Source organism: Liolophura sinensis, chromosome 12 (genome assembly GCF_032854445.1).
Source record: "Liolophura sinensis isolate JHLJ2023 chromosome 12, CUHK_Ljap_v2, whole genome shotgun sequence".
Lineage (NCBI taxonomy): Eukaryota > Metazoa > Mollusca > Polyplacophora > Chitonida > Chitonidae > Liolophura > Liolophura sinensis.
In genome coordinates, this window is record NC_088306.1 from 25,787,590 (window position 1) to 25,799,499 (window position 11,910).

At 39.6% G+C, this 11,910-nt stretch overlaps 1 protein-coding gene across 1 annotated transcript; it reads left to right on the forward strand.

Moving 5' to 3' along the window:
* The first annotated feature begins 1,394 nt into the window (after positions 1-1,394).
* LOC135479106 (putative lipoyltransferase 2, mitochondrial) lies at positions 1,395-11,135 on the forward strand. Its single transcript, XM_064758830.1, has 3 exons — positions 1,395-1,495; positions 7,324-7,840; positions 9,648-11,135. Exons 2-3 carry the CDS (start codon positions 7,387-7,389, stop codon positions 9,935-9,937), a joined length of 744 nt encoding a protein of 247 aa, XP_064614900.1. The 5' UTR covers positions 1,395-1,495; positions 7,324-7,386; the 3' UTR covers positions 9,938-11,135.
* Positions 11,136-11,910: the final 775 nt, after the last annotated feature.

Below are 11,910 nucleotides of genomic sequence, written 5' to 3' on the forward strand. Positions count from 1 at the left end.
CTGGCAGCCACGTGCAAAACGAAAATGTGAAAACGGTACAACAGACCTCATGTTATTTGTGCCAAGCAAATTGGTTAAAAAGTATTGAAATGTGAATGAGGAAGAGAAAGAATTTAAATAATCTAGAAAGCAAAGAAAAAAAAATTACAAAGGAGGCATTTTTACAAGTAAGAAAAGCGTAGTATCAATGCCAGAAAAAGAAAATAATTGGCACATTAGAAAACGAATAAGAACAAACAAATAAAGAAAGAAATATGTGAGTTATTATTGAATTGCATTGTGTTTCAATCATTATATTTAATTAAGCAGAAAGAGGTTTATCATTGGTGATTTTCTTCAACATATTTTGAGAAATTTTATTTCATCAATTGTAGATCAGTGTAATATATCTCTGGGAAACATTTTTATACATAATCTGAATCACTATTTAAGTAATCTTGTGATTTCAAGCAGGTTTAGACAAGAGAAGGTGGGGACTCCTATGAACCAACACAGCTAAAAGGCACAATTTTACTGTCTATTGAGCCAATAGGTTTGACCATGTAAGATGTTTACTCAATCCAACAACTGCTTTGCTGGCTGCCATCATATAAGTGAAATATTCTTGAATACTGCGTAAAACATGAATGAAATACATAAATCATATAAACGAACAAGGTGGCTAAGGAGATACATGTAATAGTTCAGCAACTTCATTAGTTGAATTGTCGACAGGCTTTGTGTCCTCTGTTTCAAACGTCACAAAATATTTGTGACAACCATCATTTCAAGGTGGTCGTGGGTTTTCCTCCCACCATAATGCTGGCTGCAGTCGTATAAGTAAAATATTCTTGAGTACGTCGTAAAATTCCAGTCAAATAAATAGATCATTTCAAGGAGATCCAAAAGCATGTGTATCTATCTCAGATGCAGAATATATCTGTAATGGTTGAAGGATTTCACTGTGGGTTCGAGGATTCGAACTCGGGTCTCTGCAGGCGAAGTCCAGCGCTCTACTGAGCTAAAGAGCAATTCCCACTAGCTGTTGCTAGTATAAGCACTGGAGAGCTGCTCTAATTGCATATCTATCCCAGATGCATCAGTTGCTCACTAATTTTTATTGATAAACTCCTGAATATATCATGCAGACAATGCTTACAGTATGTACGTACACATGGACATGTGATGAGTGCAAGTGATAATAGGCCTGTGAAGTGAGAAATTTATTGATTTTGCTAGCTGACATTCATGTTGGGGTATACCAAACCATTCCTCAGGCACACCCCCTTAAGGCACCTTAACAGGTTAACAATAATTACTGAACAAGGACTGGGATGATTTGCTTAACATAAGAGAAATCAGTTGGCCTAGTTCTGACAAAGAACTTTGCCTAGGCCAGAAACATGACCTAGATAGTTATTTTAGGAAGCGAGGCATACATGCAGTTGTGCTGTTAGCCTTGTTTAAGGCTAGACAAGCAAGCGTGGGGTAGATTGGACCAGCGAGACAGCACTGGGTAAGGGTACATCTATTTCATTTCTCTGGGATTATTTGAAACAAATCAGGCGTGCAGCTGTTGCAATGGTTTGCCTTGTCCAGCACGTCATTCAACATATGTATAGATAATATCCAGTGTACTGCCAGCCGTGACTGGTTTTGGTTAGCCAGAGGGTTGAAGTAGGGACACCGGACATCACATCTGCAGACTTAGTCACGTAAGCTGTGATGTAGCAGTATATATATATAGCAAGGTTGGTGTGTTGTCTTTTTATTTTGGGGTGTTTTATTTTAAGCATTTCTCTAAAATGAATTATGTCACTGTTAAACTCTGGTTTTGTTTCTTCAATGCATGTGTAGACTTGATGGCAGGGTGTGCAGTGGTTTACTTGTTCACTGTAGCGTTCTTAAGTACTTGAACAGCCTATTGTATATAGATCAATATATAGTATTATGCAACGTGCCAGCTGTACATATGAATACCTAGCGGACATGTTCATGGATTACCTCCCTTCATGGTGGTGTGGAATGCGTTTCAAAGATAATCAGTTCAAAAATTTGAATGGCCTGTAACAAAAGAAAGTCAGAAATGAAATCAGATAAGAGCTCTGTGTAGTTTGCCCTTTTAGATCAAAGCATATTATTTTGTTCTTGTCCCAATAATTTGCTTGTCCCAATAATTTGCTTGTCCCAATAACGTGATTGGGCCCATTTGTTCTCAATATCAGTCAAATGCATTCTAATCATTGGCCATTAAGAGGTTTTAAAGTATGGAGATGGTATGGAGAAGTATGGCAGGTTTCTTTATATTCTAATCCATAAACCCTTTTGCATGTAAAAGAGCAACATTCAGTTTGATTTATTATGCAACTGTTAATTTTGCCTTCTCTCGCAGTACATGGGCATGGCGGGAATGTCTGCCTGATTTCCTCCGGCCGTAATGCTGGCCGCCGTCATATAAGTAAAGTATTGAGTACAGCATACAATACCAATCAAATAAATAAATTTACTTTTGCTCTGGAGACAAAACTACATTGGTGGGTTGACCTTGTTTAAGGCTGCCCAAAAAGTATAATTCTACACAGAGTAATGACTCGGAATGTACTTGAATTAACATTTTACACACAGTCAGGACATATAGAAAGGTAGATGAAGTAAACCTTACTTATACATGTAGACCTTGATCCATGTAAGTCTGGATATTTGTATTAAACCGTTTAGACTAGGCCTACGTGGCTTAGTTGGTTAGCATGCTAGGGCAGCGTAATGACCCAGGAGCCTCTCACCTATTCGGTCGCTGTGGGTTCATGTCCAGCTCAGGGTGGCTTCCCCTCTGGCTGTGGATGGTCGTGGGTTTTCACCAGGCTCTGCCCAGTTTCCACCCGCCGTAATGCTGTTCGCCGTCGTATAAGTGAAATATTCTTGAGTACGGCGGATCAAACACCAATCAAATAAATAAATAAATAAACCGTTTAGACTCGAGAAGACCCTTCTTGGCTACCCCACACAGATTAAGCATAGTGCACATGGATGTTTTACTAGTCAGACTCAGAAGCCCAAACTTGTGCTAACCCTACTTGTTACTTAGAGTTTTTGTTTTTATTTATAGCACCTCTCTTTTAGCATATGCTTTCAGTACAGAGAGCTCTGTGAAGTGACTGGGGGGTAACTTGGTATAAAATGCTAATTGCTTCGTCTCAGCCAAATACTGTACACTGTCATGTTTATACATAGATACACACATGTATACACCTGAAGTACCGTGGCTTCTGCATAATAATTTGGGATGTATTTTGGGTAACTTATGTGTGTGCTTAGGTGCAAATTTTAAACTTAGTGTTTTTTTTGTAACTCAATGTGTTACATATATTTGAGAAAAATTTATATTACAGGTGTGTGTACAGTATATAGAAATTGAAAAATTTAACTGACACAGCAAGAAATTTAATTTCTGTTTGAGCGTAACATGGTATGGTTGTTTGATGCCAAGAGCATCTGCATGTACGAGTACAACTGTAACGAGACAGAGAGCAGCACTTGTGTACAGCTGTAACCAGACAGAGAGCAGCACCTGTGTACAGCAGTAACCAGACAAAGAGCAGCACTTGTGTACAGCTGTAACCGGACAGAGAGCAGCACTTGTGGACAGCTGTAACCAGACAGATAGTGTACAGCTGTAACTAGACAGAGAGCAGCATTTGTGTACAGCTGTAACCAGACAGAGAGCAGCACTTGTGTACAGCTGTAACCAGGCAGAGAGCAACACTTGTGGACAGCTGTAACCAGACAGAGAGTGTACAGCTGTGACCAGACAGAGATCAGCATTTGTGTACAAATGTAACCAGACGGACAGCAGCACTTGTGTACAGCTGTAACCAGACAGAGAGCATCACTTGTATACAGCAGTAACCAGACAGAGAGCAGCACTTGTGGACAGCTGTAACCAGGCAGAGAGTAGCACTTGTGGACAGCTGTAACCAGGCAGAGAGCAACACTTGTGGACAGCTGTAACCAGACAGAGAGTGTACAGCTGTAACCAGACAGAGATCAGCATTTGTGTACAAATGTAACCAGACGGACAGCAGCACTTGTGTACAGCTGTAACCAGACAGAGAGCATCACTTGTGTACAGCAGTAACCAGACAGAGAGCAGCACTTGTGGACAGCTGTAACCAGGCAGAGAGTAGCACTTGTGGACAGCTGTAACCAGGCAGAGAGCAGCACTTGTGGACAGCTATAACCAGACAGAGAGCAGCACTTGTGTACAGCTGTAACCAGACAGAGAGCAGCATTTGTGTACAGCTGTAACCAGACGGACAGCAGCCCTTGTGTACAGCTGTAACCAGACAGAGAGCAGCACTTGTTTACAGCTGTAACCAGACAGAGAGCAGCACTTGTTTACAGCTGTAACCAGACAGTCAGCAGTACTTGTGTACAGCTGTAACCAGACAGAGAGCAGCATTTGTGTACAGCTGTAACCAGACAGAGAGCAGCACTTGTGTACAGCTGTAACCAGATGGAGAGCAGCACTTGGGACATCATCTCATACAAGTGGTACCATAGGCTTGCCTCGGGATGGTCTAACCAGAAATTGTGTCAGACATGTGATAAACTGCTAATATTGTCTATCCTTGCATCTCCGCATTTGCGTCAAGATAATAAAACAGAAAGATAGTGGCAGTTTGGAGTGTAGATGTTAGGCCTGCTAGGTTTATACTGCTTGGTATGTGTGTAGTAGGCAAATGTACGTGTAACAAAACTGCTGTATTGGAGCAGAACTTTGGCAGTCGGATTAAGGCCACACCAGTTTAAATTGTTGTTTTACGGGAAGAATACATCTTTTATTTTTCAATGTCGGAGGGACCTGCCCTGATAGCACAGTTAATAGAGCCTCTTTGGGAGCGGTAGGTGCAAGGTCAATCCTAAGGCTTTAAAAGAGGAAATGGTAACTTCTCGCTTGGCGTTCAGCATGAAGGGGATAGTGCAACAACTGGTTTGCTGGTATCAGTATAATGGCTCGGTTGAGGCGGCTTACTTGCCTTCGGTAAGTCATCTGAGTGAAAATAAATTTATAAAAGAGCAGTGGAAATCCGTAATGCAACAAGGAGGCACATTACATGCACTCTAAGTATTCCTTCGTCGTCATATGACTGAAAACTTGTTAAGTACGACGTTAAACCCCAAGCACTCACTCACTCACTCACTCATAGTCGGAGGAGGGAATGAAAATAAAAATGAAATTGTACATGTCCTACATTCACAGTTAGCAGGTCTCATACTTTGTATCTTGACATTTTATTACCAAATTACCCCACATCTTTACAATTACAGCTTCAAGCCAGGAAAAGCCCTACATGCATGTACAATACTGTATTCATATGTACTGTTGTGTTGTGATCCAGATCTAAATGTATGCATCTTGTTTTTGTGTTGAGCTGACTTTGCCTAGAGCAACATGTGTCATTTTGACCTGTGTTAACTACATAATGCACGTCATAAGTACGGTGCAGTAAATGACATGATAATTTGCTAACAGCTAGGTTGCACACTTTGCCTGATTCTCAGAGGTCTTGTGCTGTAATTTTTCAGCCTCTTCTTATGTTAGCAAGGTGTTCTGTTTAGACTGATAAATTACACATTTTTTGAAGCCCTGAATTTGGGCAGCCCAACCAATGCAGTTGTGTCTCCAAAATCAAATTAAAAATATACAAAAATTGAACAGAAAGATGCTTTTTTCATAGGCGAAAAGGTTGAGGAATTAGGGTGGTCTTAGAAATTTATTGTTTGGCCTGGTTCAAGGGTAGGATGATATCCTGGTGGGAAAATGTAACATTCATTTACCTCGAAAAGTGCACCTTTGGGTAATAATTACTGTATTTTAAGGTTTTATGTGTTTTGCATTTTATCCTAAATAATTTGCCAGAATGTACATGAATGTGTACTTCAGGTGATACGTACAGACTTCATATTATTAAGCACAGCGTAAAACTCCAATCAAAATAAATAAATACAAATTATACCGCACTGGTTTTACTTGTGCGTATACTGTTTGTATAAATATAATGTTAATAAGAGGAAAGAAGTACATGGGAAGGTCTGGCAGCATCCTGCGGATGGACGTGTGTTTTCAGCATTCTGTGCCCGGTTTCCTCCGACCATAATGCTGGTTGCTGTGGTATAAGGGAAATGTTCTTGAGTACGGCACAAAACACCAAATCAAATAAGTAAGTAAATAATAAGAGGAAATGTTGTGGGAGTGGTTGTGGAGGTAAAATAACTATCTACATATATGTAGGCTATCTACATATATGTACAGACGGACAAGTGAAGATCATTTACGAAAAGTTACGACAAATATAATGAACAAAATTTTGTTAAAGTGCCCCTGTAGCTAATATACATCTGTTGATCTTAATGACTCCTCTCTCAATACATGTACAGGCAAGTTAACCTCAGTCTATGTGCTGTTATTAGGTTAGTCTTTTTATCAGTCACAGATATCTTCTCAAAAAATATGACGGAGTGAAAATAGATATGAAGATTATATATTAACATCTAGAGTTGCATAATTTACTTTCCCTAAAAAGTTAAATTGCATAATTCATAAATGTATATGTACATCATACAGCACTTGTGTGTATCTATATAAGCACAGTGTCAGGCGCCTGAACGTTGTAGACCCAGTTCATGTATCTGACAATCCAACATCCGTGGGCAAAGTTTTGACAGCTGTTACAGGTTCTTCTCGATGAATATTGTCTTTCATTAATAATCCCCATTGTATGATGCTTTTTTTTGACATAATACATGCTGTAATGTTACATCTATGTACATCTGCATGTTAGCCCTTCAGGTTATCTTCAGGTCATGTTCCCGATCTGACTACATTGGCATATATTATACATTGTGTACCCATGGAGCTGTCAGACTTATGTGGTGATTTACTTAAGCTTGAATTTGGGCCAAAAACTATTAACTTAGGCCACTAACCGAACATATGAAGTTTCCGGGTCCGATGTTTTTGTTATTATTTTTGTACTCCTGTAATTGTATATAAGTAGAAATGAGTTTAGAGACTTCTTTTATTGTTCCATACTCCACTTAGACCACATTTGTGTATGAATGCAGACCACAGCTGTATACCCGGTGTGGGGAGGTCTGCCAGCAACCAGCAGATGGTTGTAGGTTTCTCCCGGGCTCAGCCCAGTTTCGGCCCACCATAATGCTGGCCGCCATCGTATAAGTGAAATATTCTTGATTACAGTGTAAAACGCCAATAAAATAAATAAGTAAATAAATAAACAAATGACGGCTTTATACCAGATGTATGTTTTTATGTTTTCTCAGATCCTGTCCAGAGTTGATGCTTGAAGTTCCATAAGCTGAAAGGCTTCACTTTCTTTTTTCGTCATGGCACAACGTCTAGTCAGGGTGATCAACCTAGGACGAATGGGATTCATCCCCGCCTACGACATCCAAACCCACTATGCTCGCCGACACCTAGAATACCTTACGCACAAATTTGGAAATCCGGCCGAGGATGTCCTGCTCTTGGTCGAACACAACCCTGTGTACACAATCGGTATTCGACGCGACAAATACACAGAGGAGGACGGAGTCCGGCTTAGAAAATTAGGGGCAGAATTTTACAATACTAACCGTGGAGGTCTCATAACATTCCACGGCCCAGGCCAGCTTGTGGCCTATCCGATACTTAACCTGCAGAACTTCCAGCCAAGCCTTAAGTGGTATGTGAAAGCACTGGAAGAAACGATGACAGGAACCTGCCAGGAATATGGACTGGATGCTACAACAACGGAACATACTGGGGTATGGGTCAATGATAGAAAGATAGGAGCCATAGGTAAGCTTCATACGCAGTGTATACATGTATAAGTACATTTACCACGCGTACACATAAGTTCAAGTCGTGTTGCATGAAGTTTAGCTGGAATCCTTAAAGCATCTGGCATGTTGGGTGACATCTGGCGATTGGGTAGCCACTATTTCTCGACACCCATTTTCTCCTTTGGAAATAAATTCAACTTGCAATGTCCGATGGATGTCACGCGTTACCATTTCACTCTTCTGTTGTTGTTGTTAACTGGACAAATGTGCCTCTGCCACACAAGAGTTTCGCCAATAGGTGACATTGCTCTTAAAAATCCAAACAAAGGCAAAGCTACCGGTTCTCTATCATCTGATCGCAATATGTTGTATGACTGTAGTTCAACTAAATTAAACTTTGAGGTCTGTTTCCTGTAATTTCTGATACTCAATTCTTAATGTTGGCACTTTGAGGAATAAAGTTGGCCATTAAGTCCACTCCAAAAACAGCGACACACGCCGATTTTTGGTGTGGACTTAGAAGAGATGGGCGTTCTTGATCACTCCAGTAAGTTTCAGTCAATTTCAGACTAGTTATATACAGAAAACCTGAAAAATGTTGACTTTTTTTCTTTTCAATATTGTGGTGTGCACGCGCAATGCATTGGGTGCACCCAAAATCCGAATTGTATCTGAGGCCACAGGCAGAAAACATGGATAACAAAGCAGATGTGCACATGATGTCTGCAAGCCTTGATTGGAACCTTTAGAATCGATTGACTTGGCAAATTGCTCTTTCTATTCTACATCCATGATGACCGATGAAATCATCGCTAGTTGTCATTTAAGACATTTATTGTCGTCTTGTCTTGTTAGGTTGATTTCTGTATCTTTTGGCACCCGGCTGTGAGATTAAAGTACACCCGACTTGCCATGACAGCACAGAGTTATTTTGATGAAGGAGAAGGAAATATTTGTGTGGATTTCAACAACATTTCTACTCGGGAATGGATTTACACTTGTGGGAGTGGTAATAAAGGTCCTATTCTTTTAAATGCACTCCATAAATCGGCGTATACATCCGTTTCAAAGTGGATTTAAATGCCCACTTCATTCCACACAGTGCCTTGTGGCATGGATCTACCGGGCTTTTTAATTCAAGGATTAAACGTTGAGGCAGGTAAATATTAGAAATTGTCGAAATTATAGACCTCAGCGTTTAATTTAATTGAACTAGTGTGACCAAGACAGGAGAATGATCAATTTATATAAGGTATGTTATGCATTTGCTTCATTGTGTCATCCATTCCACCAAAGGCATTTTAGTTGGTAATATTTGGCTCTGTCGAACATTGGCTGTGGGCAGGTAGATTAAAGCTATTATCTCCCCTGATGGCAGGCCCTTTCCTCTGAGGGCAGGCTCATTTGAGGTGCAGTCTGTCCTGACGGCAGGCACCCAAACATATTAAGTTACACCACTGGTAATGTATACCAAATATTTATTAAGGAGAGCTACACTACACCAGAATGTAAAAGGTACTCTATTTTGCTCCAGGTTTCAGTTTGTTAAATGTATGTATATTTTTAGTGTGTCATGTATGTTGTATAACACTAATCAGATTAATCAATGTTTTTAGAAAGTTAACGTGATTTGAAACCAAACGGAATCCGCAATTGGTTGGCGATTCCACATATCACACATGGAAAAGGTTTGGCCAAAGGTTGGTGGTTTTACCCTGGGCACTCAGGTTACGTAAAACATGTGAAGCAGATTGCAGTCATAAAAGTGAAAATGAGTATGACATTTAACAGAATTTTATAAGTAAATAAAATGTTATTTGCAGGTGTCCATGCCAGCCGTTTCGTCACAACACACGGAATCTCCCTGAACTGTATCACAGACCTGGATTGGTTTCAACATATTGTGCCTTGTGGGATTGAAGGCAAATCAGTTACCTCCCTTAGCAAGGAACTCTCTAAGAACATTACCTCTTATGATGCTGTGAAACCGCTTCTGCTGAACTTTGAGAAAGCATTTGAGTGCGAATGTGAATATTCCTTGCTGGAAGATCAGGACAAGGAAGTTTTACACATTGTCAAAGAACACGGCATCGCGGTGGATAACAGTCAATGAAGTACCGGACTTCTGATCTCTTTTTAAGCTCACAGTTACTGTGGTTACATGAAATGGTGGAACGCAACATATAAGGAAGGAGGTGGAGTTCGTGACATGGGGTTGACTTATGTTTTTGTTAATTTTATTTTCCTGTTTTGCCGTTTCCTTTGTATTGAGAATGTATTATATTTCAATAAGGGTTTTTATTGGGAAATTTCAGATTGCCTCAGAGGTTTTACAATAAGGGAATGACGCCATTTCATATCATCCTTTTTTTTTCCTAGGGAGGGGACATGGAAATGCTATCCATGCATCAGTCCTTCGGGAATTTTAAATTGAGGTTTGCTGTCAAGTGGTAGAGTGACGTCTGCATTGAAGAACCAGCTTTTTTTAGGCATCTGAGAATTGATGGGGCTCATTGACTAAAAACTAGTCTTTACAACTGCCATATCTGTCTGTAACATGTGATTTTGAATAGTTTTCAACCAATTACATGTAGGTTCATACCTGCCCAGTGGCTTGAGGTCAGCAAACAGATAGTTGGGATTTGTCATGGGTGGCCATTATGGAATCCCCGGCTATCTCACTATTCTGTTTAAGCAGTAGTGCATTATAAAAGTGGCAATAACACATTGGCAGATGAAGTTACTGTCGCCTGAGCTTGTTTTTGTTCATTTTCGGTGTTGACACATTGTGAAAGAAACAGGGAGGTAATAAATGCAGTGTACAGTGTTAGCATGTCAACGTTTTGTATTACCAGCCAAAAAACCATTGTCTACCATCATTGCAGTCAGTCATCATTGTACAAAGTGCCTAATGCACTGACCAATATACAGTACTGCAAAAATTATACAACCGGCCCAAATCTAGCTCATAGCTATCCTACGTGTATCGCAATATCTGCTTTCGCAGGAATGTGGGATTTTTTTTTTTCTCTGTGAAAACAGTGGTTAAGGTTTTTTTTTACTTCATACTGTACTAGAGGCTAGATGATAACTGGCTTTATCCTTGTAGTTACATGTATCCTGGAAAATGGTAGTTACATGTATCCTGGAAAATGAAGACGACAGGTGCATATATATGTTGTTAATAACTGTTTTTTTAATATGTCAGACCCATCTTAATTACCTCCCCTGTACAATGGAGTATGGTACACAGATCAGCCCATAACAGTATTCCATGAAACTGACCTTATTTACTTATGTGTGTGCGAAAATTTTGATTTCACAGCGTGTATTTCTCGGAAACAAAGTGTATACATTTACCTTTGTGTACCTTGTTGCCTTTGTGTATCTGGTTACCTTTGGTTAATGGGGTGGAGTGGGTGTATGTTAACTGTATTAAACCTTGTAGAGCAGGATAAGCTGAGACAGACATGGAATTTCAGCTGGTTTATGTTAATTCTAATTTTTGGGACGCCTGGTCTGCTCTTTTCAGCCATTATATTTGCACATGTAATTTGTAGCAGGAATATTTAGTTTCTTTTTCTTCACATGGTTAGTCCATATAATAAAAAAAACATATTCATATCTGTACTTTTCAAAAAAATGTGGAGAGAAATGTAACTCTTTGCTCTCAGCACTACTAATATCTGTTTTAAAAAAAATTAGAAGACATAGGGCCACACGTATAATTTTCAAGGTAAACAGCTTTATTGCCTTCTAGCACATATCATATTTTTTTCTCACACTCAGTCATTAATCAGTCAACAGATTTTGATTTAGTACCCAAGGTCAGTAAACTTCTAAAGTTCTGTTTTTCTGTAGTACATATACCTCAAGCCTGTGATTGGCTCGCTCAACAAAATAAGGTATCTCAGCTTCTTATGGAAGCAGTGTTGTATAGTCATCGTCAGTCATGGTCTAACCTCTACACAGGTACGTACAACATATTACAGTATCAAGATATTCTGCACATTGACTATTGAATTAACAGTATCAGTACTCGGGCTGATTAAAAAAGTGTGTATGTTTTAAGGCGCAATCATGTAT

Bases quoted from the DNA above. Each gene is read 5' to 3' on its own strand.
- LOC135479106 (XM_064758830.1), top strand. From the start codon at position 7,387: ATGGCACAACGTCTAGTCAGGGTGATCAACCTAGGACGAATGGGATTC. The intron at 7,841-9,647 runs GTAAGCTTCATA...TGTTATTTGCAG, and splicing joins TAGAAAGATAGGAGCCATAG to GTGTCCATGCCAGCCGTTTC.